This window comes from Taudactylus pleione, unplaced genomic scaffold (genome assembly GCF_031769625.1).
Source record: "Taudactylus pleione unplaced genomic scaffold, aTauple2 ptg000290l, whole genome shotgun sequence".
Lineage (NCBI taxonomy): Eukaryota > Metazoa > Chordata > Amphibia > Anura > Myobatrachidae > Taudactylus > Taudactylus pleione.
The window spans coordinates 8,994,863-9,021,119 of NW_028284692.1; the positions used below are offsets into that span (position 1 = coordinate 8,994,863).

Genomic DNA, 26,257 nt, shown 5'->3' on the forward strand with positions numbered 1-26,257 from the left:
TTACTGCTGCAGATTAAAAACCTTTATCTCTTGTGTCTATCAGGCGCTTGGTAATTTGTTTATTGTTCTAATATAGCAAATGTCATGGTTTCTACACCTGTCAACAGAGGGATACAACTGAATAACACAATATAATGAAGAGAAGGAGCTTTAGAACAAATCACTGAATATAGGGCAGATTTTACAGCTAGCCTAGCAGTGTACATATATAGTTAATTTTCTGCCATAATCTATATATTCAGAAACTAAAACTCATATAGAGACCAACTAAACCACCAATCTATTTTCCCATCATCCAGGTGCTTCCTGTGCTGAACAAATTGAGCTATCGCGTCCACATTCTAATAATGCATTTCAATTTGTGTCTCTAATGGTAGCTTTTGTTTGTGAACACATGCATACCACCAAATCCTAAAGAGGCACAGTGTTAACAAAATAAAATAATTATATTTATATATATATATATATATATATATATATATATATATATATATATATATAGTCAAATAATGCAACCTGTGTAATTTAAAATGTTGCATGGTTCAAATAAATAAATAAATAAATCGACCGGGGAACGGCCCCACACAGCTCAGATGGCCAAAAGAAAAAGTTCACCTTCTTGTGTAATTGGGCACTATGCGCCTAATGAGGGCTGAATATATAGATAATGTATATGTTATACGTATGTTTAAACATGTATATATTTAATAATATGTTATATATAATGGGTGATTGAATAGCAAATGTCCAGCGCTTAAGGGGATTAAGGGCCTGATTCAGAGCCGGACGCTCTGAATGAGCGCCCGCTCTAAATCAGGGCTTTTTTTTTTTATTTTTGGTGCGTCCTCCTGGACGCTCGCATAGCTGTGGGTTACCACCCACAGAAAATGCGAGCGTCCATGATGATGGTCGCGATGGTCAAGACCATCGCGCTTGCGACGAGACCCTGCGGTAGGGTCTCGCTGCCGCAAGCCCTGGAGTGATTTTGGCTCTATCAGAGCCAAAATCACTCCCACTGATATCACTAGTGATGTCAGTGGGGCCGGACCCAGACGGTAGGCGTTCCCATGGGAATGCCTCCGTCTGGGCAGCCACGCCCCAGCACGCCCACCAAAGGAGGCGTGCTGTCACTCACCATCGACAGCACGCCCCCTTTGGTGCAAGACCCCGAGTGACGGTTTCCCCGTCGCTCGCCGGGTCTCGCACATGCGCACGACGGAGCAGCCTCCCTCGTGCGCATGCGCATTTGGGTACCATCGACCCACTTGCGAGCGTCCTGCGCTCGCGAACGGGTCTGAATGAGACCCTAAGTTCTGACACTAAGCACCAGTTGTAGAAATACACCTTTAATGCATTTAATTTATAAGGCTATTCCGTTTTTGGAATTCAGCTTGTTTTGTGACATTCTGACATAGGAAGTCATATGTTATTTATCCTAGCCTTAGCACTAACTAACCAGCACTTTCTATGAAATGCACACCATGAGGTCTCCTGTGTGGCTGTGTGTAGAATTCAATCAGTATGAAATATTTTTTTGAGGGGGCAAGGGGGGAGGACAGGTTGCTGTATATTGCATTTGTTTTTACATTTCCTGTATAATTGAAGATGTATAGTTTAGTTGTCATGTTACTATTTAATTAAAAATACATATTTTGCTCAGTAATAGCCTGCTGCTCATAATTTCAGCCATGTGATCACTGATGCCCCTGGAGACGGGCTGTTCTAATCAGACAACTGATTTAAACTCCACTCTGGCTACAGGAAATTGCTAGCATATTAGGCTTCATAACCCTGTTTATTCCAAATCTTTCTCCTGCATTAACCCATTCGAAACCTGAACAACTTGAGCTTGGCTTGAACCTGACCTTCCTCCTGCATATCCCATTGGCTTTGACTACCATCATCTATCACGCTCGGAACCAATGCGGGGGGCCGCAAAATGCATGCTGATGCAGATAAGCCCACTCTGCTGGTCCCCTGGTGAACACCTCGCCCCTGTTATTGGCTGTGTTAATCCCAGCTGAATCGTGACAATATGAAGATGACCTAAGATGTTTATGATTCTTAATGTTGTCAAGGTAGATTGAAATCATAAACAGGGTGTCCCATTTCCATGCAAAAATATCACTAAAGGTGCATACACACTAGACGATATGCTCCCTGAGCGATATCGTCTAGTGTGTCCCCGGCAGGCTGTGCTCAATGTCGTTCATGACATTGAGCACAGCCGCTGAACGATATCATTAGCGATATCGTTCAGCGCCGGGCTCTCTCACCCATTCCCTGACATGCAGCAACCTGACGAGGTCGTCAGGTTGGCCTGCATGTCAGCCCGATGAACGAGGATGACGAACGACCCGCGGGAACGCGCGTCGTCGTCATCGTTCATCTTTTTTGTGTTAAACATGGACGATAAAGTGGACGACTGAACGATAACGATATCGTTATCGTTCAGTCGTCCACTTTAATCGCCCAGTGTGTACGCACCATTACTCTTTCTAATACTAAAGATTACTATTTTCGTTTCTATTGCCATGACAATTATATATTTTAGTAGCCTAGGCTTAATATAATGTGAAATTGATTACCGTGTCCATCAACTAATAGAATGTTTTATTCAATAAAAAAAAAAATTGTCCCTCCTTATTAAAGGTATTAAAATGTTGATGTTTGTATTGTTTATGTAGTATATATGAGCCCCTGTATTCTAATGTGCAGGAAAGACTGAGAAGGACAGAGGCAGCACATACATGTTACCGGCTAGAATCCAGCACAGAAATATCAGCTTTAAGCTTGCGTCCAGCACCTGTATACAATTAAAAAAAAAGAGCCATGTACATACCTCCTGGTGGGGCAAAAAAGAGCAGCCAATATGGAGAAAACATACAAGTAAAGAAGAAAAAAGTTTTACATTAAAATCTTTCTGTGCAAACAATCATAAAACAGAGCCACAAACAGTGTTCAATATACCACTGATGAGATTATCTAATGAATGCCTATGTTATTACACCTGTACCTAACTTCCAGGTGCAAGGCGGTGAATTTACCGAGTGGTAAGTAAGGGAGCTGCTATAAAGGGATTTATATAGGGTAACATTGTACATTGTAACTCTTACTTTAGAGCGTGTACAGATTTATATTTTATGTGTTTATAATAAAGCAGCCTATTAAACTAAATAAACAAGATTGAAAGTAATAATATACTAATCATCATTAAGCACACACTAATTCCTCTCTAGCATATGTACGAGGACCCAAAGTACAGGCCCATAGACACAACACAGACTAGGAAAAAAAAAAAAAGATATATCAGCAACAGTAGGCTGCTGGTGGACCTTTCCATATACATTAAGTACAGATGTGTCCTCATACACCAAGCCCCAATACACAAAGTGGTGCAAGTGAGCCGCGCCGACTGGTGTACCGTAGCAACTTTTTCTTTAAATCTGTGTCTTAATTGCATCACAGATGCAGCAAAATAACACCCGATCTATACCAGAGATGCTGGGCTGCGACTTTAACCTCAAAAATGAGTTTTTAATATGTACAAAGTCGCAGAGGAAGCGCAATGGAACGTGACATAAAAAAAAGCTGCAGCCGCTACAATTGTTGCATATCAAATGAATCAGTGCAGTCTTGTTAAGCGTTTCTTTTTGTATCAGATTGCAACTAAGATGCACGTTCTAGTGAAAAAGACGTTCGGCACAAGCAGAGAGAGTCACGCCAAGGAGGGCTGTTTGGCGTGACTGCGGCAATTGTGTATGAGGACACATCTATGTTATTTCTGTCCTTCAATTCATAACAAGAAATAAAGCAGCCTTCTCTATAGTCTTGTAGTTTCACCCCAATTACATCACACAAACTCTACCTACACTAACTGCTAAATATTTTGCAAACAATTAGAACTTATTTTAGGTCCTGTTTGTGGATATACAAATCCAGTGGAGTCTTATCAGCAAATGAGCACAGTCTTCCACTTATCAAAACATCCATTTTCTCCCCATAAAAAGTAATGCTTACACTTCTCCCTTGGCATATGTAAGACACTCCATTCACCCAAAACAAAGCAACTAACCCTGCTTTAACAGCCAGCCCTCACGATCTGGGTTGAAGAAGGTGTGCGTTAGGTCATTTCCATCATCCTCTGGAATCTTAAATGGCTCATTCTTTATACTGTCATATAGATTCTAGCAAGACAGAAAAACATCTTAGTCAATATTAAAGCTATAAGGAAAGATCCCATTTGAAGTCTGTTCAAAGTAATAGGATGCATCATGGTTGAAATGACTGGATTAAGCAGACTATAAATGTACATCGTTTTTTAGATGTTAGGTGACCTGTTTTACATAACAGTAGACCTAGCCATTTTCATGCATGCCATGTTTTTTTTTTACATACAGCAACATAATTGATCTTATTGCACTTTATTCTGTAACAAAATTATTATAGGGGAGACGTATGAAACCTGAGAACGATAAGGTGGAGAAGTTGGCCATAGCAACCAATCAGCTCTAGCTACCAATTATCTAGCACAGTCTATAAAATGACAGTTAGAAGCTGATTAGTTACTATGGACAACTTCTCTGCTTTATCTCTCTCCAAGGTCTGACATATCTCCCCTTGACTGAACTGCTGAGACACCATCCCTTTAAATAACAGCAAGAAGCTGCCTAAAATTGAAATTCTCAAAATTGTGGTACCTAACACTATTGCCTCTGTTGAGCTCATTAAGGGACCACCTTCTAGTATGAGGTGAAGCTGAAATGCCTCTCTGTCCCATTATTAAAAGGACTAGTAAGTAGGACTCAGCATATGCAGGGTCACCTCTGTCAACCTGCAGCTCCGCCCCTTCCCCCCACTCCATCCCCACTGTACGATATATACTTACCCCTCAGTGGCGCAAAGTGGGTACCCTGTCCAGGTCTGTCTCGTCACTCACTGCAGTGAGAGCTTTAGAAGAGGTTGCGCATGCCCAGTCTCCCACTCTGCATGCATGCTGAAGACGGGACAGACCTTAGCGCATTATTATATAGATGATTCCGTGGTACTTACCTGCCCTCCTTTAATTACAAAGATTGAGGAGTCGCCTCCACCAAGCACCAATGATTTCATCTCCTTTCCAGGTGGGCTTTTTTCAACCTGGAAAGGGGTTCTGACAACTCTGCTATTCTCATTGCAGAGAAAAAAAATCCCCAAAGAATTCCTGACAGGAGAAAGTATCTCTGGTGCTGGATTGTTACAGCCATATGGGAAACCTGACTAATCCGACTGATGTGAAAAGTGCATTTAAGGATCACTTTTCATATTAAGGAAATGTAACTAATTATCTTTTAAAAACCTTCCTGTAAATTAAATATTTTATGTTTAGAGTCATCCAATATAGTTTAAACAACCAGTGTAATATACTGTAAGAAAGCTATTAGGTAGCAGCAATCATTCTCCCCACTATATATAAACCCCATCACCTGCACTTACTCTCAGCAGGTCCTCAGGTAGGTCGCCTCCATCGTTTATGCCACGGTTCATAGATATAAATCGATCTACATTTGGTTTGTCCTTGACATTAGGGTTGTGCAAACTCGTGTTCAACATAATAATTGCAAAAGACAATACATAGCATGTGTCTGTGGGTAAAGGATATCATAGGTTGGTATATGGGAAGAGTAAATAGATGACAGACATAAGAACAATGTGAAAACAATGACCGGCATGCAGAGAATTTAGACACATGTAGGAAAAGCAAATATGCAAATAAACAGATGGACAGTATACCCCACTGAATAAACAGTGCATTAATATACTAAGCATGTAGCAGATGTCTGTCAGCAAGAAGAAGAACTTAGTGGGAGAGGAGAAGTAGAATATTCTACAAACCTGTAGACTGAAAGACTCCGGGGTTACACTGACAGTAACGCTGAGCAAATGCTTCCATCATGCGATCAATCTTCTGGGCCTCTCCTGGCAAGCGAAAACTCCACAAGAACTGTCTGAGAGAGACAAATAATACAGGGATATAATTATATGGAAGAGTTGGGGACCAGGGAGATGATCCAACAGCACATCCACTGTTTAATTAAAATGATTCATCCTATTAATGTGCAGAGATCACATGCACCATTGCTCCTACTCACCGAAGTGCCTGCACCAAGTTAAGGTCCATAAATTCATGAAGCTCCACAAATGCATGTAGTATACGGATGTTGAAGTCATCTCTATGGAAAACACATGTGTAATTGTGTGTAAACAATAAAAATCATCTATTTTGTTTTCTCAAAACACTCTTCTATATATAAAATGTAACCTGGGACATAAAGACTATCTTTATTACACGTGTTCCTTCTGTGTGTTTAAATTGGTTGACATAGTACAAGAAACACTCCATGCTATAAAAGTGCATCTCGTGTACCATTAAAAGTATATTATGAACAGTGATTACCAGGAACGCCAGAGTACCGTTAACTCCCCTCATTTAAATAGTCTTATACTGCAAAACAAGATCTTGACTATGTGTCTCTGTATGCTCATCTCTACCTATTCCCTTGGCAGCCCTTTTAAACTTTTTTAGTAGTTACTCCCTGGAAAGTGGCTAACTCTAATTGCTGCAGGAAATGATAAGGTTTATCGTTACTCTTCAGCCAGAAGGCCTAGGACTCTAGGAGACATGGGTGCTATTTTTGAAAGTTTACAAATATACACATGCAGAGATAACTATTCTCCTCTTACCGTTCTCCCAAGTAGTCCCCAATGGCAGTTTTGTTCAGTCCTTCTCCTTTGTACAAGAACTGAGCAATGCTCTCACAAGTATTTGTCAAGAGCTCATTCGCAATCAGGAACTGGATGCCCTACAAAAAGATTTTACCTTCATGGTTAACAGGAATTTGCTGAATAGATGCTCAGAAGCTTGCTGACATACAATTCTACATAGTACATACCTTCTTTGGGTCCATGTTGAATTTCTTTCTTCCCATTGCAACTTGTTTATTCTTTTGCAGGTTTTTCCTGTAGATTAATGTGCAGTTAGAGTGGCATGCCTTAGCAATATATGATGCAAACTTCATGTATGAATAGTAAAGTCACAACACACAGGAAGCCAGAAGAAGTGGAAACTGATGTAAATTAAAATGTAACCTTTATTGCAACCATTAAAATGGCTTTTCAACCTAGGTACAGTTTTTAAATTAGTGAAATAGAGTGTAATATAATAGCTGTGTAATGATAGGAAATATTGCTAGTAAGTACCACTATTCTTCCAAAACATAATCTAGAAATAATAACACAGTATTGTCCAATTATATCAGGATGACAGAGTGGTTGTTGCTATAGTTTTTATTTTCTTTCTGAATTCTGACCAATATAGTAATAATTTACGGTATACATTTTGTTTATGTAGCAATGGTATTGGAACTATATATATATATATATATATATATATATATATATATATATATTCCACCTAATATCAGTTGAATAGTCCTATCAGATGCTGTGTGCATTCAAGCCACCTTTATATACAGTCCTTGATAACAGCTGAGACTCTTAGTACCTCATTGTAGATTATTAAGGTAAAATGATTTTCTTGGTCTTGTATTTTGATCATCCAAACTATGATAATCTGAAAAACAACTATGTACTTTATAATCTCCCTCTTTTCGGTTGTTCACATTTTTGTTGTCGTATTGGAAGGTTGCCCTTAGTAGTTTGAAGTGTCATTAGGAAAAAAAAACAGTTGATCACCATAACCGATGTATAACTGATTTACACTCTCCAGCATACTAACAATTGCCTAACTGTATCTTTATAACGCTATACATCAGGGACAGAGGTCATTATATGTGGCCTCAGGGGACAGCTAACAGTAGCTCGGGAGTGAATCCAACAAATTACATTGGGCCCGATTCAGAGGTGGACGCCAATGCAGCCGTAACTGCGTCTTTTTGCGCAGCGCGACTGCAAAATTATGCTAATTCCACAGCTGATGAGCTTCCTACGGAGACGTCCAATCGGTTGCATCTATAATCCGCTGCTTGTGTACAAAGACGTATCATCGAATGCACACCGGTTGTACATCGAACATTAGAGCAGCCCTATGGTTCAATGATCATGGCCACCGGCGCCAGTTCAACTGCAAAAACACACAGTCACTGGCCGCGATACACCCGCGACTGGCTCGCCAGTCCTCTGATACCTCATAGGAACGCCCATCGAAGTTCCTTCTCTCGGTGTCCAAGTTTGTTATGCATATGCTGTCAGTGAACCACTGGGACACGTGTGCAGTGCGACTCGGAGACATGCGCAGAATAACAAGATTAGTCGCTTGTGTCCACCTAGCAGAATAGTATGCATATGGGGAGATAGACAGATTAACACATATAGAGGTAGATTCAATTCCCCGCAATGTGCTACTACGCAGAATACAGAAGCCAAACATAAATAATAATAATAAAACGAAACAATACAAACTATGATAGACAACTACACCCTGCAGGACAGACATGTCTACGGGCAGGATGACAGGACAGAGCCTTCATATCAGGTCTGTCCTGCCTAAATGGGGACAGATGAGAGCTGTGCTTCATTCTGTTCTCTCATGCTATATTTCATACCATTTCCCAACATATGTATACTCTGTAGTCTTTTAGATCAGCTTGTGAATGAGGTTCTCTCTACCTAACAGTATTAGCAGCAGTTGATAAGTGGAAAAGAAAAAGAAATAGCAGCACATATAATGTTTTACTGTATCAGTATGATCTTATAGGTTGGGAGCCATGCCCATAGCTGAATGAAACAGTTTGTATAACCTCAATCTCCAGCTCAGCCCTAAACAAACACCCTGCAGGACCCAAGGAAACAATTATGCGCTTCTCACCTCTCCTCCTGTGATCCCAAATTTTCAATTTCATTAGTAACCTCTGCTATTTCTTCCTTAAGTCGCTGAAATAAAATAAAACAATTAAATTTATAGCAGAGAATTATGAAAGACGACATTGGGGCGGAATTCAATTCAAAACTATGATGAATAGCCCCGTGAGGGAGCTTCGGGAGCTATTCAATTCAATGCAATGTTTGGCCGAGCTAAAGGACTTCTTCTCACACCCTCCTGGGGATGTGAGGAGAAATCCGACAAAAGTGCCGGTGGCGTGGCTATTTGCCGGCTTATCACTCCACTAACAGCCTTGCGGCTGGCACTTTACTCGGGGAATGCCGGTTCTCGCGACTAAACATCCAGGTTAAGTCGCGAGAACCGGCATTCTCTGACTTAGCGCGCTGAATTGAGCAGCTCCAGGAGCTCTCTCCCAGGGCTATTCAGCACCGCGCTGAATTGAATTCCGCCCAATGAGTGTAATAATTGCACTGACATGCTGACCATTTTGCTATTGCAATTCATTTATCTCTAGGATACCTCCAGCTCTATCACAGCATTACTAGTTTTAAAACTCAGTTATCAGTAAATTCTGGCAACACGCTCATCTGAATGAGACCATGAAGTCACATGCTTTGGCCCTAGATTGTGTATTGCCAGATGTTAGCGAGGCCTTTGAGACACATCCACACTTCGAGTCATGTACATGGACTATTCATGCGGCGCGCACACACTATACATCTATCCTATCATTTGCATTCATAAAGAGGTAGTTGGGCTTTTTTTTAAACAAACATTTACATTTCTGCTAATATCCATTGTTTTCTGTATTTCCTTCTTCCATTCATAACCGTGACAAATTCCACATAACTACTAGAGGGCTGATTCTGAGTTGTACGCAGACGTGATATCGGACACGGTGGAGCAAGGTTTTTCATTTGCGCATTTGTCTGAATCGCTCCATAAATGTGTCCAGATTCTGTACGTACAGAATACCAGTACAGATTAGGACACACGGTAGCAGAGAAGAGGGGAGTGGCTAAAAAGACGCACTGAGATGTTGCAGCTAATGGGAGTGTTGGAGGTGTGACATGGAAAGCGGTTGCTTACAAAAGTGCAGATGTACCAAGCCTTGGTGAGTGATAAAGTACCAACCAATCAGCTCCTGTCAGTTTACAGGCCATTTTTTAAAAATGACAGTTAGTAGGTGATTGGCTGGTACTTTATCACTCTCCACACCCTAAAAGACACTGAAATGCTTAAATAGGAGGCCATACTGGGACAGAGAAACTGAAGCAGCCATAGGGCTGGTGCAAGTTTTGATGGTGCAACCGATGGTGGGTGTCTAAAGATGCACAAAGTGGTATTTCTACACCTACAGGCGCTGACAATGGGCGTCTCACTGCTTGCACATTCGTACACACGGATCTACACCGGGGGAAGGGCTTTGTAGCGGCATTAGCATAAAGACGCAGGTGTAACTACCGCAAAAGATGCAGCCGCGGTTGAGTTGGACTTAGAATCAGCTCCTAAAGCTTTTGTCTCCCTGCACACAACACCCTAGAGGAGCAGGACTATTAATATCATTCAAATGAAATTGTAGACATTTACATTTTAACCAATGAAGCCAACATGATTTTACACAGGCGATCCTGGAACAATAGGACTTTTTGAGAAAGGGAACGTAGTTTAAGGCTGTAATATATAATGTATCTGCTTCAATGACGTTACATACGACATGTAATAGGTGAATGCGCTGCGCTCCTGTCAGTAAATCTGTGCGTGAACAGCGTTTTGTTCCAATTTGGCAATACAGCATATTTCCACTACATGCCACTGTAGGAAAGTGACCCCGGGTCAGTGGTGCTCTAGTGAATCATGATAATCTCATATATATATACACTGAAGAGAATGTCTACCACTGTCACATCTGTTTCCCACTAAAAACAGTGGATGAATTATGTCCTTTTAATTGAGCTGTAATTACTAATGAGTTTGATCACATTGTTAGGCAACAAGTGATTGTTTAACTTTATACCATGTTTTATTTGTGTTATTGTTGATAAAAATAAATTCTGTAGTAGTGGTCATTGAATACCCAATATAGAATGCTCTTCTGGTCTATTTAAACCTGACCTTCTCTCTCATGTAAATATGTAAGATACAGTGAGCACAGTGTCCTTTGAGTGACAACGCATTGAAATTTAGATAGCAGTAATTGAACTATGTACTCTGGATGACAACACAGCGGACATTCACCTGAATATCTTCCAGTAGCTTCTGCTTCCGACGCTGGATGTTCTCCAGTTCCTCTCGCTCTTGTAGCGTCAGGTCACTGGGCACTAAGGAAAAGTGATCAGTTTATTCACACACACACACACACACACACACACACAATGATACAATAATATACTGTTTAGGTAAAGAAAACTATTTGACATTGTGCCCAAATTATAAATGCAGTATTGCTAAAATTCTCATTTATTGATTACTAATCACAGGCTAAAATACAGTCCGTCTGATATGCAGAATATCGTATCTTGCCAGACATGCTGTGACATCCACTCTATTTCGTAACCTTGTCTGTATCATCATCCTATAATGTGTCTTGTCTGTAACTCCCACGCAAAAAGCAGAGATGATCTCATATAGCCATAGCTGGCACTACAGGCACATTTATAACAGTGTATTTTGCATAAAATGATTATAGTTAGCATCTCTTTTGTACCATATTTACCAACTGTCCTACAAAATCCATTTAGAATGTAAGCCCGCACAAGCAGGGCCCTCGTCCCTCATGTGCTTCTCCTACCCTTACTTATACGGGATCGGTATGAATGACCGCCGGACCTCTGCCCGGCGGTTCAAATCCCGATGCTGGAACCCCAGAAGCAGTGACAATCCCAATAGTCCTCTACTTACCTATTCCTAACCCTTTCCCCCCCTAATACTCCCTTAGGGGTGCCTAACCCTAACATCCCCCCGTAGTGCCTAACCCTAACCCCCCCTGTAAGTGCCTAAACCTAACCCCCCGCAGCCTACACCCAAGTCTCCCAGGGGAGGTGCCTAACCCTAACCTCCCCTCGGGGGTGCCTAACCCTATCCCCCCCTTCCCCTAACCTGACCCTAAGCCTCCCGGAGGGGGGGGGTGCCTAAACCTAACCCCCCCTTCCCCTAGCCTAACCCTTCCGGGGGGGGTACCTATCCCTAAGTCCCCCCGGGAGCCCTGAAACCGAATGCAGCTGTCCGCGCCCGCAACCTGGCTTACCTTTGTTCGGTATGCCGGGCGTCGGGCTAATGATAGATGTCGGGATTTCGACCCCTATCATTAGTCCCCTATCAGGATTACACAGTGCGGAAGCAGTCAGTCGGCATTTCGACAGTCGGACTCCTGACTACATCCCGCTTATACTATCATTTACTCCTAACTCCCAGCAACGGCACCAAACACTTGATTGCTGACGCCCTGCTGCTTATGTAAGTGTTATGATCACCAATGCAGCAATGTTTATAAACCATGTCCTTGTCCTGCATTGTTCTGTACTGTTAATAACTGTTTTCTTATGTGCTCATTTGTTTATATACTTTGTAAGGCACTGTGGAACCCTCGTGGTCCCATATAAATAGATAATAATAATAGTTATTATAATATTCCCTGACACACCAAACTGACATTATAAGAACGTGCAAGAACATAGTTGTAATATTTACACTGCAGTCAAATAAATGTTATCAGATAAATAAATACTCCTCTGGTTAGGCCAGTAGGAAGGTGCTATAGAGTTATTGTGACATATTTGACGCAATGCCGTCGGTCTAAATCCCGACTCGTCCTGCCCAACAAGGGACTTAAGATAGGCGCCGAAATGCCAACGCTTAACTTAATCCCGATGCCGGAAGACCGACGGCCGCCATCCTGATCATCCTATGACGGGAAAGTAGAACACTTAGCCCCGGGATGGGGTGGGGGGGAGGGGTTGGGGATCTCCGGGGGGATTTAGGGTTGGGCACTAGGGGGGGAGGTTAGGGTTAGGCACCCCCCTGGGAGGGTTGGGTTTAGGGTGCGGGGAGTGGGGTTTAGGGTAAAGGAGGGTTAGGGGGGGGGGGGGAGAAGAAAGGGGTTAGGTTATTTACCTTTCCGTCTGGATTTCGACCCGCCTGGCTGCCGCTGTCGGCATTACATACCGATTCCATTTGCAAATGTGTGTATTTTAAAATTGTACTTGTGATTTTGTAGTAATATGTTATTAAGCTGGGCATCCACTATACAATTTTCTGTCAGATATTTGTCCAATCTGGCTGGTTGGAATGAAAACCTGGTAATGTATGGGAGCAAATGACAATCGTCCATCTGCAAACACTGGAAAATAGCCAAAATATGGTTGTTCAGACAAATTGGTTAAAACACACAAATGTAACCAATACGAACAATTTTTTTGTCCTTTTTTCAGTGTTTAAAACCATATGATCGACTGTCATTTGACCCCATACATTACCAGGTTTTCATTCCAACCAGCCAGATTGGACAGATGTCTGACAGAAAATTGTATAGTGAATTGCCAGCTTTACATTGAGACCATTTTAAACGATTGTGTTCAATTTCTTCACCAAATAATTCTGGGTACACACTGGCCAGTGTGTACCACCTGCTTCTTGAGAAAGCCGTGCATTTCGGGGAAACGCGTCGAAGTTTACAGGTGTGTTTCTTGGGGCACTCCATTATACAGAAGCCGTCTTTTGCTCTGAGCTGTCCGGCAAATCAAACAGTGTTGGAGTTTTATTATTACAGCAGCACGGAGATCCTTGGCACGGAGGTCCAGCGTGACCAGACTCACTGGGGAAACCAGCGGCTACATACTGAAGTATTCACCTGGAACTGGCTCCCTGTTTACTCCGCTTACAGCCCAGCATTATTTACCACTGTCAGCAGCTTAACATCGGAGCTGCTGCTAACCACCTTAAATCGGAGCTAGAAAGGGAGGACGCTGTCCAGTGAGTATCATAAAGGACCTTCTCCTACATATACTTCAGCTGTGCATAAAACTAACCTATACTATCGATATTAATATAGCTGGACTGTGACTATGTTCGCTACAGAGCGCTGATAACCTTTTATTCCCTCCTGCTGTATATGGAGGATTGACTTTCAAGTTACCATCTGAGGTTTATGGCTTCATTTGTGCTCATTATTGGAATCTTCGCTTAGGTAACATTGTATCAAGCACTAAGATTGTATTTCTTTTATTCTGTGTCCAAATACTCTATTTGCCCTGAAGTTTTAATGTTTGCAATGTGGATTTGTTTTATGTACACTCCTGGGAGCTTATAGTTTATTTGTTTATTATTTATTTAATAAATCGATTTAAGAGTTTACTAATTTTTGTGTGTAATTTATGATGCTCTAAGCACCATAAATTTGTTTGGCTGGTTTTGTGTTGAGATTGGCATTCCCCACTTTTTGCGTAGTTGGCAGCTGGAACATCAATATATTTATTCAAAACACAGGTGTGGAGCAGGCGCCAGGGTATTTTTTCGATATTCGGTTTGCCAGCGATATGTCTGTGAAAGACGTTGTTCACAGACATATCGTGTCGGCTCTGCTGCACAGCCGATGGCAGATATATCTGTCCATCGTGCAGTGTGTACGCTTGCAGCAGAGGCCGGGGGAGCCAGCAGGACCTGCGGCTAGGAGAGCAGATAATGGTTGTTCAGTGTGTATGAACAACCATCATCTGCAGATATATCTTTTGGGTGTGTACCCAGCTTGAGACTCTTATAAATATATCCATATCTATCTAAGCCACCCATATCTACCAAGGGTGTGCAATAAATTTCCAGATGGACAAAAGTATTATATTTACAAACAAAGTGAACATTACATTTTTTCAAAGTATTCGCCAGATGGGGTCTATGCAAAGTTGCATGCGCTCAAACCACTTGGTGAAGCAGCTGGACTAGTCCAAACCTGGTATGTCTTCTACATGCTGTATGAAGGTCTCCACTGCAGCTTCCGGTAACTCAAAACAAATCCCACGCATCTTGCACTTGATTTGTGGGTACATTAAGAAATCATCTGGTCTAGACTGTATAGCGGATTACCAAGCTCCTGGATGCGTTTATGGGCCAGAAAATCCACCAGTTGTGGGCAGGTGCATTGTCGTGATGGAGAAGGGCACCATGAGTGTGAGTTCTTGGATGGTGCCTGGAAATGGTTTTCAGCACTTGCAACAGGCATTGGTTGGCGTACCAGTCCCCAGTGACAGTGCACGGCTGCACAAGTGGTACGGTAGCTACATGACCAGTCTTGGCCACAAAAACAGCCACCACCTGATTGGCCATGCTGCGCTCACATCAGAACTTCTGTGGTGGCGCAGCTCCAACTGGGATCCACTGAGCCGACTGTTTGGTCTCGTGGTCAAAACTGTAAATCCAGGATTCATCGTCACTGATTATCTCCCAGACATACATTGAGTGACCGTCATCAAACCTGGCCAGCAGGTTTGAGGAGCCTCCAAGTCACCTGAGCCTCCTTTTGCTCTCAAGTCAGCTGATGGGGCAACCAGCTTGCAGACACCCTGCTCAGGCTAAGCTTTTTGTAGATTATCGAGAGGATGGATCCCGATGATATGCCTATTACCTTCTCCAACTGGGCCTGGTGTCCACCTCAACTATGGTCAGTTGTCCTCAGTGATGGCGGACACAGGTCGACCACAGCACTCATTGTCTTCCAGGGACAGTCTCTTGCACCAAAACCACTCAAACACAGTGCTTCGGTACAGTGCTTCTTCCCCAAAAGTAGCTCGCATTCGGTTAAAACTCTCCTGCTGTCGCAGAAAACTCTTGTAGTCACAGAAGATCATGGCTCTCCAGTGGTCTCTGTTGAGCTCCATAAGGAATTCATGCTTATATACTGTGTCCTGAAAGTCAGATTGTGTCTACTCTACCTATGTACTGCACATCCAGAAACTAATTGCACACCCCCTCGTATATTATATTGTCCCTGCTTTTGGTTTTTGCCACCATAAATAAAGAGAGAAACAGTTTGTACAGCTTTACATATATTATGGTCACAAGTTTATCTCAGGTTAACATGTTCTATTGCACCAACATCTCATCATCCAATATTAGTGCTTGTCTAGGTGCTCTTGTGGTGTAGTACTGGTCATAGAATCCACCAATATTACTCAGATCTCTTTTACAAACCAGGATACCAGTATTCTGGTTCCACAAGAGCTTGACAAGGAGACCTCCTCATTGACGTTACTGGAGCTCTTGTTTGTATCTTGCATCATTCTGGTGCCTGCCCTGTACTTGTGTTGCCTTGCTCTAGAGCCATAGAAGCTGATTTTGAGCCAGCTGGATCTCTTTGTACGGTGGCAAATAGCAATTTTTATTATATAGTTCATGCAAAAGTGAATTTACCCATTTTTGCATATCTCAGTCTAGGGCAGTGACAATGTGATTTAGCGTTCCCGCTAGACTGTTTCAGTGGGGCGCCGCCTCCTGCCCTATTTCCGAAGGGCAGAATGCACCCTGCCCTCCAGCGCGGCACCCCGCTGAAACAGCCTGTGGGTTCTATCCTCCACCTGCGGGCCGCAGTGTCCCACGGGTGGAGAAAACGGCAGAGCAGCTGTCACCGCTGGTGAATAGACGCCGGGTGACCACGGCACTTGGGGGCTGCCTGGCATGTCCGTAAGTGCTGGGCACACCCCCAAAAGTGCCGAAAAGGGGACACATCATAAAGACACGCCCCCTTTTCATTGGCCACAACCTTTTTTGGGACACGCGCGCAGATGTGCCCTAGCTCTAGGTCTGGCGCCCTGCCTGCCACCAGACCTAGAGTGAACACTATGATTGCATGCCTTGTGGGATGTCATGGGGGGGATGTAGTTTATATCCTGGCTGTCGGGATGCTGGTTCCCATCAGTCAGAATCCCAGCGCTAGCATTCCGATGGAAAGTGTTTGGGTTAGGCTTAGCCACTAGGGGGAGGGTTTAGGTTTAGGCTACGGGGAGGGAGGGTTAGGTTTAGGTGTAGGGTTAGAATACATACCTGCAGGTGTCGGTATCCTAACCCTGTCGGAATCTAGGTGTCAGGATTCTGACTACCGGGATTCTGAGCGCTGCAACTCCCTACCCAGCCCATCATGGGAGTGTCTGGACGTTTAGCTTGAGTTCTGTGCTATTTTGAGTCATGCTTACGGAGAAGAGAAGCCCATTCCTGACAGATCTCTGGCACATAGTATGGGGCTGCTGCAAGTGCATACACTAATGATGAAGGTTGCAGATGTGGCTGGAAAGACAGTGGGTGGTGCGGCTTCCCGCTTGAAGCTGCACGATTCCTCGCATTAGCCCTCTGGAAACTCACATTAGCATACTGTAGTAAATCAAGCTTCGACGGCTTCACACAAACACAGCCACTTTGCGTCCTACTCAGAATCAGCCCCATAGCTGACACTTGTCGGACATATTGGCTGAATTATCATTCTGTTTTGGCTTTATGGATGGGAAGCACATGTACTGGGATTGCTCCCTGCATTACGTTACGCTACAAATATCGCCATACAGACCACGTTGTATGCTCACAGTGCAGAGAGAGGGAGTCTGGCCAGGCCTCTCTCATGGGAGTTCAATAAAAGCGATCTGGTTCAGATTAGAAAGAAGATAAATTCAACAAAGTCAAGTAAATGTAAAATATAAATCACTGATTCATTTTAAAGTTATCAATGTTTTAATCATTTCCTCCTACATTTATTTTAAATATGGGATGAAGACCACCTTACAAATGCCCACCAATAGACAGATTTACCCCAGCCAAATGTTGCCTTTAGTGACAAGATTATAACTGCAAATGGTAAACTGCTTATCTGTCCTTTCCAAACAATAAGGCTTGTCAGATATGCTTGCGTTGTATTCAGTAAGAAACTTGTGATAAAAGTAAGGATATAATAATCTTTTCTGCATACAAAAACACTGGGGAGGATAGACTAACCACTTCATATTCAACCTCTTATTTATCAGGATTAGTATCTTCAAATACCCTAACAGGCAAATTAAAAGGTATTGGTCAACAGCAAAGTCAATATGGAAAATGATATATTGCAAGGGGTAACAAAATCCCGCATTAAACACAGCATACACATCTATGAAAATAGTGGCGTTAAGTACTTGAGCAGAAATGAAACCAAAATGGGGAAGTCAGAGCCAGAAGCATTTACTGAAACCTATGCGATCATCAGTGTTACTGACACCTTGTGTGGTGACGCACGCTTCTTGTGATACAGGGCAAATATTCTACAGAATTTACAAATAAAGAAAAGGTTTTGTGAAATTACAATTTAGGAAGTTAAATAAATATAATTATATATAAGATTTTTACTATGGTTACAAATAAAACCGATTAGATGCAAATACAACAAAATCTGACCGTTCAGTGGTATTTTCTGCACACAAAACCCACACCTATGGAACATATCTGTGGTGTGATTACTATCAAAAGTAAAATGACCTAGGTGGTCACCTCAACATCCAAAATAGTGTGGACTACTAGTAAATTGAATAATGTACCTTAAGGTTCAACCAAATTTATGTATACATCACGACTTTATACTTGTAATAATTTTTAGTTTGCCCTTCCTCCCAGATAATAAAAAAAAAAGTGAAGTTATCTCATCCCTGGAACAATTTTTAAGATCTCTCCCACAGAGAAATGACAAGTTTCCAGGCATAGTGGATAGTTTAAAGCCACGGTAAAATTGAATACTATGTCGTCATCTATCCAATCATGTGATTACATCTATCCAATCATGTGACTGCTTTGCTAGAAACTAATATAGAATAGATATAAATATAGAGAAAAGAAAGTTCATTTGACCAGTAACCGTCCAGCCAAATCTGCAATATGCATTTACTAATGGGCATAGTGACCAACACCATCAGTTTGTCAAAAAGTCAGATTACGCTGTTACATTTATAGCCAGTTGACCAACCATCTTAACCTATGAAGTGCCTCTCCATATGGACTGTTAATATTTGGACATGACGGATGAGCGGATCATATGGACTTGGAGTCATTGGCTGACAGGTATTCACTAGTCAGGCTCCTCCGTCATTTCTTCTTCCCAATGGCCGATTTCCCACAATGTGCGTCCATATCTAATAGTTTGAGCAATCAGTCCAAATGACCAGGCCTGATTGTTGTACACTTATTTAACTTGGCATTTAAAGTGAAAGTACAACAAACACTGTGGTCCCATCATCTTCCAATGTCTAAAAATTAAAAGTAACACATTTACATATTAGAGAGCAAAAGCCTATTAACAGGGTAAATGTGCAAACAAAGATGACAGAAAAAAGTTTATTTTTAGCTTATTGTCCATTTTTTTTTTTTTTTACTCAAATAGTTTTTATTAGAGAAAAAAATTTCCAGGACAAATCAAAATAAAACATTAAGAAACAGTAGTTTACAATCATAATAACAAAAATGTTACATAGTTTATATTATTATAAAATAAAATAGAAAATAACAAAATAAAAATGGAAATAAAAATAAAAAATATAAATATTGCATAGGGAAGCAGAGCAATGCAATACAATATAGCTTATTGTCCATTGTTATACCTACAAGACGAAAGTCTGAATAAAGAAACCTGCAATTTTGAAGTAATGTTCAACCCAGCAATTTGGATTTATGCAGTTTTTATTTTAAAATATTTAGCTAAAAGTAACAAGCAGCTGTCCATTTCTGCCGATCTGCAGGTAAGACAAATCCTTGTCTACTGCCATCCAGGAATACATATATAAATGAATAAAAATGAGAAGGTAGATATGAATGCACAGCTATATATGAAGCAACTTGTTTACCAATAGATCAGTGATATGGCTAATTAACCTGTCAAAATAGTAAAACATAGATGCGCAAGAGAGCGGTTATTAATAATTCAGTATAACTTCTAAATTATCCCCTGGGTGCAAGAACAACATGAAATGTTAGGTCAGGTAAATCCTATATTGTGTAGACAATACATAGAAACAAATAGAGGACTAAGCAAATATGGTTTTAAGATTTATTAAATTCAAAGCATTGCTACAACAAAACGGTCAATCTTGCATCCATATATATATCTAGTGGTACCTCTGTTGAAAGTTATGGGCTCTTTTAAAGTGCACAAAATGAGGAAGCACTGAAAGTACAAAGCTTCAGTACTTCTAGGCATCAATGGGTTAGGTATGATATGCAGACAGTCATTAATCATGTCAACATGGTCATAATGTTGACGCTGGCCATGTCGACATTGATTATGTAGACAGACATGGAATGTCGACATGTTAGAATGTCGATGTATCATCCCTCATTGTCCAGCAGTGATTTACCTTACAGTGTCGACATTTTACTTGTCGACATTCTGAGAATGTTGACACATTGCCCGTCAACATGTTTTCCACAATATATGTTTATTGATTTTAAACATATATACACAACCAACAAGAGTCCAGTAATAGTAGGGTAACAAATTGAACAGGAGCAAATATACATAGACAAAAGTCAGTACAGTGAGTTTCGGCAGGAAACATGTCATGGACAAGAGACATATTAAAATAGAAGAAAGAGAGAAAAAAAAAAAGGAGTAAAAATTGAACCATAGATACACACAAGACAAAGGGAGGGGGGTGTCTTTTGGGAAAAGAAAAGAGAGTGGGGAGTACCATGCCCAGCAAACGGAGGGCCAAATTCTTTATTTTTGTCAACTCCGAGATGAAGGTCCTCCATAGTCATATACAAATCTATCCTCATAATCATTATTTTAACGAAGGTGAGGTTGTGATCTTTCAATGAACCGGAATCACCGTCTTTGCAGCGCTATTAAGGAATTTAAGTAAGAATATTTTATAGGTTGCCAGTCTACCAGGATACAAATTTAAAATCCAAACGGATGGGTGGAAAGGCACTGCGCTACCCAGGATTGATGCAGATATAGTACGTACCCTCTACCACAAAGGGAGCATGGCTAGGCATCCCACTAAATATGTTCTGGCGAGCCCTCCGCAAAATTGTAGCGCCAACATCTATCCGAAAACACCAGAAATCATATTCGCTAAATAATGGGAACACCTGTACCAACATGAGAACACCTTATATTGAGTTTCAATGACTGAATAACTGCCATTCCGGAGGTTATAGAGAAACCTGAAAGTCTTTTTGCCAGTCAGTAGTAAATTTAGTGGGCACAGGGTAAGCATGCTCAATCAGTAGCTTATAGCATGTAGAGAGGAAATGTGATGGGAGCAGTGGAGCCAGGTCTACTGAAGAGTCAACGGTTTACTGAAGGCCACTCGCAATTCTCGGCTTTGAACAAAATGTTTCAGTGTTAAATAACGGCAAATTTCAGCATCCTGAAATGCCCATTTAGAAAAAGGAACACACTCCCTCCGAGTCCACCAGCTGGCCAACACGGAGAACACCCTGTTGTGCCCAAACCTTAAATAAAGCACTAGTGGTGCCCGGTGGGAAGTTGGGGTTGCCAAAAAGCAGGGTCAGAAGTGAGAAGAGAGAGGAAATGCAAGAGTGTCTCCTTAGTGCATTCCACCTAGCCAGGGAGGACTTATTGTGGGGTGAGTTATAATGGGTACCCTGGATCTCCACGTGACCATCGAGAGAGCAGAATGACCCTCCAACTGAACACACTGACGAGCACACCCAGACTCCATTCAGTCCATAACTTGGCCAAACATAACCGCTCCATAATATGTAGGAAAGTGCGGTAGTTGAATTCCGCTCATGTGTTTGCGTCTGAACATGGTAGCATGCTTAAAGCAAGGTTTTTTAGCTTCCCATACAAAATCCCTCACCAGTTTATTGCCTGTCCACATTTTAACAATGTTGACATAATAACTGTCGACATTATTAATGTTGACATGGTAATTGTCGACCTTTTGACTACATTCCGCATCAATTCTTCTGATGAAAGAATGGCAGTTTATAGTACACTCATGTTTGTATGGCATATACTTTACTGAACTAAAACTAAATAACCACTATTTACTCAGTACCCTGAGTGGCCAGGTTGTCATGAATTATGGTGAAATGTACACAATAAGAAGAGCGAGAAAAAGATCTGACCATTACATGAACTGGGTAGTCTTGCATGCAAAAGAAATGCTGACATTTTAATTATCAATCATATGATACAGACAGCGAAGCAACTTCCCAAAAGTAATATTTACAAAAAATTGGACCAAAAATAGGGATGTGGTACTAATGTTCTGAGTAATAGCGCCCACTGCATATTAAAAAGGTGGGTTAACTGTACATGCGCCGGCCATCGTGCATACTAAGAAAGAGACATGTACCGCCATCCCTGCACACGCTTTTGATAATCTTTCACCTTGGGTAGTAGATACGGTATAGAGAAATCATCTATTAGTAGACAGACACACAAAAACTGTCAATTTAAAAAATAACTTAATTAGTTAAAACTGTATTTTCTGAATAAACCTCCACCTCTGTGAGAAGAGTGCACTGGTATGCTTATTTGCCTGTAACCAATTTATTGACCAATTTTTTTGCCTTTTATCCAAAAAGAGTTCTAATAATGGCTTCTACCAGTATATTATAACTCTCTTCGGGAGCATAGCAAAGATATGTTATTAATTCCTCCAACATAATTTTTCCCATATTATATATATATATATATATATATATATATATATATATATATATATATATATATATATCAATGACACATAATATCTGGCTCATTCCAATGGTTAAACATTTATACAGAGGTCTTCTCAAATATCAATTATGGAAATAATTACTTTTGTTCCTTTAGGTTTCCCATAAAAGTAAAAAGTTTTAATTTCTAAAGGACCAGAATATAGACCTTATTAGACATAGGAATTTTCTCTAAACTTTTATAGTCCTTAAGACTCTTACCTGATTAATAAGAAAATAGTGTATTGCTCTTCTGTGATAATCTAACTCTCTTCAAATAATCAATGTAGGGTTCCAGAATTAAGTCTCCTTTTTTCAAAATAATTTAAAACCTAATTTGCTGTCAAACAATAATCTAAAGAAACTTCAGATTTTAGGATAGATCATGACTACATTAATATACTACTTTCCAAGTTATTTTGATTAGGCCATAACAATGGCAAGCCTAAAAAGCACAAACGGGCGCTTTCTAAGTTACAACATGAGACTGTCAATAAATCTTCTACACTTGTCACAGTATAATGATAGGATATGGCAGCAAGGACTGAGCAACCGTTAGTAAATATATATATATATAGCACTGATATGTACTGATTCACATGTATAGCAGGTGCTACAATGAAGATTGACTTGAGATCATAACAGTTTGGAATTTAGTACATTTGCGAATACTAGAATGATTTGTGGTCATAACCGTTTCCAGAATCCGGTGCACAGAGGTACTGACTCAACAGGAGCAGACAGACACTCATACCTACCAAAATTGGGGAGTTCGTAGTCAGGACTTTTGTGTGCACGCCTCCGGCACAGTCGCAGAAAATGTGCATGGTCTCATGAAGCATGACACCACGCCCTCTGTTATGCGCATTTTGGGGGTGTGGTTGAGCATCATGCCCTGTTCTGATCACACTGGGTGTTCGACCAGCGCTCTGGGAGTTGCTGGGCAGCCCCCAGCTTTTCCTGGCACAGAGGGGTAACAGAGTGCCCCCAAACTCTCAGTTATTGCGGGACATTGTGGCCCTTGGATGGGACAGCGGGACAGTGCCCAAAAAGCGGGACTGTCCTGCTGAAATCAAGACAGTTGGGAGATATGGGCACTTACTCTTATTCCAGTCTAAGGTACACAGAGAATGTCTACTAGACCATGGTGTACAGTATTTATACAAAGAAACACTAGATATTACCTAGCACGGAATGCTAATTCTGACATTGGTTTGCAGTGTAAGGGGTCAGAGCTCTGAAGTTACAGGAGACTGTTGGCAATCCATGCATATGCAGTCTAGATTGGACAACAATTAGGCCGTAGATTATCACCAGGCAAGTCTCTCGTCTTCTTAGCCTGTTATCAAGTCCACTGAAAGTATATGATACAAATAGTGTAGCCGGTCCTTCATAGCTGAACATATAGATAAGGAAATCGCACTGGGGCATCTTCAGCCTGTGAACACACCCTGAGAATACTACTCCTAAGATGCTTGCTAAATATTGAAGATACATTAGACTGAAACAATACTTATTTTACAAACATCATGTTCGGAAGTAACATTGTAGCAACAGGGGGGTACACTTGTACCGAGCCCAAAGATTCCAAAGGGCCCAGACCACTCAGCGGCCCACAGATAAATCCACATGCCCCTTACAAATTTGTTTCTAGACATTGCAGTGAGTGTGACATCATAACATCACGTTGCACCACTGAGGCAGACGAGCCACGAGGAGCAGACATGCAAAGAGAAGCAGCCAGAAGACACATAAGAAGATAAGTGACTGTGGACTGAAGCCAGAGGGATGCAGGGTGCTAGAGCAACACTGGGGGGCTGGAGAGATACAAGGGGGCTGGAACTAGAGACACAGAAGGGGGCTGGAGCTGGAGAGACACACGAGGGATGGAGTAAGGCTGGAGAGACAGGGGGGGTGAGACTGGACAGGCACAGGAAATAGTCTTCATTCTAGCACCCTGTGAATCAGTACATAGCACTAGAGAGACACAGCGTGGATGGAACTTGAGAGACACGAATTGTGGGGTGAGGCTGAAGAGAAATGGGGAGATATGGCTAGAGATTGTCCACAGATGGCAGGAATAGAAAGAAAAGGTTTGGGGACAGTAATTTACATTAAGGCACCAATTCTAAATAAACCATATTATTGATACAAATGGTAAATGAAATTAGCAAATACACTTTCATAACGTCAAATTGATAAGGCCCTAGTAACTTGTTACTATATATTATCTGGTTGAACCACTGTTATATGATGACGACATTATATTTCTACGCAAACAGGGATGTGATCTAATGTGTGAATAGTAAATACCAAATAAAGCCCTCATCTTCCCAGGGAGGAACAATTTCACTGTTGCAGAGAAGCCACATAGGTAGTGAAGACTCTCAATCCAACTGGTCTGTACCTGCCGAGGTCAGGGGTCCCAAAAAAACATGGATGAACCAAACCCCATGATTTTTGTTGCCAGACTTAATTGTATGAGGTATTTTTGCTATGAATAATCTACTTGTTCCAAAGTTATTGTTTGTTAAAAGGGAACCAAGTACTCTTACATTTCCATTATAATTTGCCAACGCCGGATGGATTTGTTGATACCGGATTTAATTTTACCTCAGCCAAGTAAGCAACATGGTAGATCTAGGTCATGTAAATGTAATTGTATACAGAATTACTTGTTAGTGCTTTACTGAAAATAAAACCCAAAACAAAAACTGAAATGAGCACAGACTGCCCTACAAAGTGGAGCTGGTGGAAGGGTTTCTCCACTGCAACAACATCGTTTTCTGTATATTTTATATATATTCGGTACTTATTATCAATATATGAATTCATGTCAGATTGCTTCCAAGCATAGACAGCAGCATTAATTACATTCAGCTCTATTTACTCTGATAGATGACGAACTTCAAAATCAGGGGTGTAACTGGCATGCCCCCATAAACCGGTTTTGCCTGTCAAATGAACCACACTGGGCTGGGCAATTGCTCCCAGATCCAAACCTGCCACATGCTATAAAGACCAAAACAGCATTTTCAGCACACAGATTACAACTCATTGCTGTAAAACACCAGGATTATTACAAATAAAATATCTTAAAGATGAAAAGAGTACATTTTATGTACAATACAATCTCTCCGCTTGGCTGATGATTTACAACACATAAAGCTATCATATGCTGCCAGCCAAGTGGTTTATATAGGTATGAAACTTATAGCTATAGAGGGGGATAAACAAACCCTCCAAATCTTACCGTCAGTAATCAACACCATGCTCCCGGATGGATGTCAGGGGTCCTAGGGGCTGTGGAACTGTCGATAGTATCTCAGCACCCGCACAAAGTGCCGCCTGAGACTTTCTGTACTGACAGCTGTTGCAAGTCCCAACACAGAGAGTGGGCGGAGGATGGGTGCACACGTCACCCTGAGGGGGAAGTGTACACTGTCACACCCTGTCCCTGCTCGCTGCCTGTCACACTCAGCTCTGATCTGATCCATAGCCTTAACCCTCGCACTACCTACGCAGATGGGGGGAGGAGGAAGAGTACAACACCTGAGCTAAGATCTAAGATCCAATCAGAAGAAGTGTGCCAGCTAAATAATGGTGGTGCAATAGGAATTACAGTGCTAGAGTACAGAACAGACCCTTATCATATACATCAGGCAGGCACACAGACATCAGATT

At 41.5% G+C, this 26,257-nt stretch overlaps 1 protein-coding gene across 1 annotated transcript in view; it reads right to left on the minus strand.

The window, feature by feature from the left end:
- LOC148511883 (cytohesin-1) overlaps window positions 1-26,017 on the minus strand; it is a 39,433-nt gene extending 13,416 nt beyond the window's left edge. The window contains exons 1-9 of the mRNA XM_088482661.1: window positions 25,827-26,017; window positions 11,120-11,202; window positions 8,867-8,931; window positions 6,933-6,999; window positions 6,724-6,842; window positions 6,132-6,212; window positions 5,875-5,987; window positions 5,476-5,624; window positions 4,075-4,187 (exon numbers count right to left, since the gene is read on the minus strand). Of these exons, the coding sequence (XP_088338787.1) occupies window positions 4,075-4,187; window positions 5,476-5,624; window positions 5,875-5,987; window positions 6,132-6,212; window positions 6,724-6,842; window positions 6,933-6,999; window positions 8,867-8,931; window positions 11,120-11,202; window positions 25,827-25,845 (809 nt within the window). The 5' untranslated portion in view covers window positions 25,846-26,017. The remainder of the gene's footprint in view (window positions 1-4,074; window positions 4,188-5,475; window positions 5,625-5,874; window positions 5,988-6,131; window positions 6,213-6,723; window positions 6,843-6,932; window positions 7,000-8,866; window positions 8,932-11,119; window positions 11,203-25,826) is intronic.
- Between the last annotated feature and the right edge of the window lie 240 nt (window positions 26,018-26,257).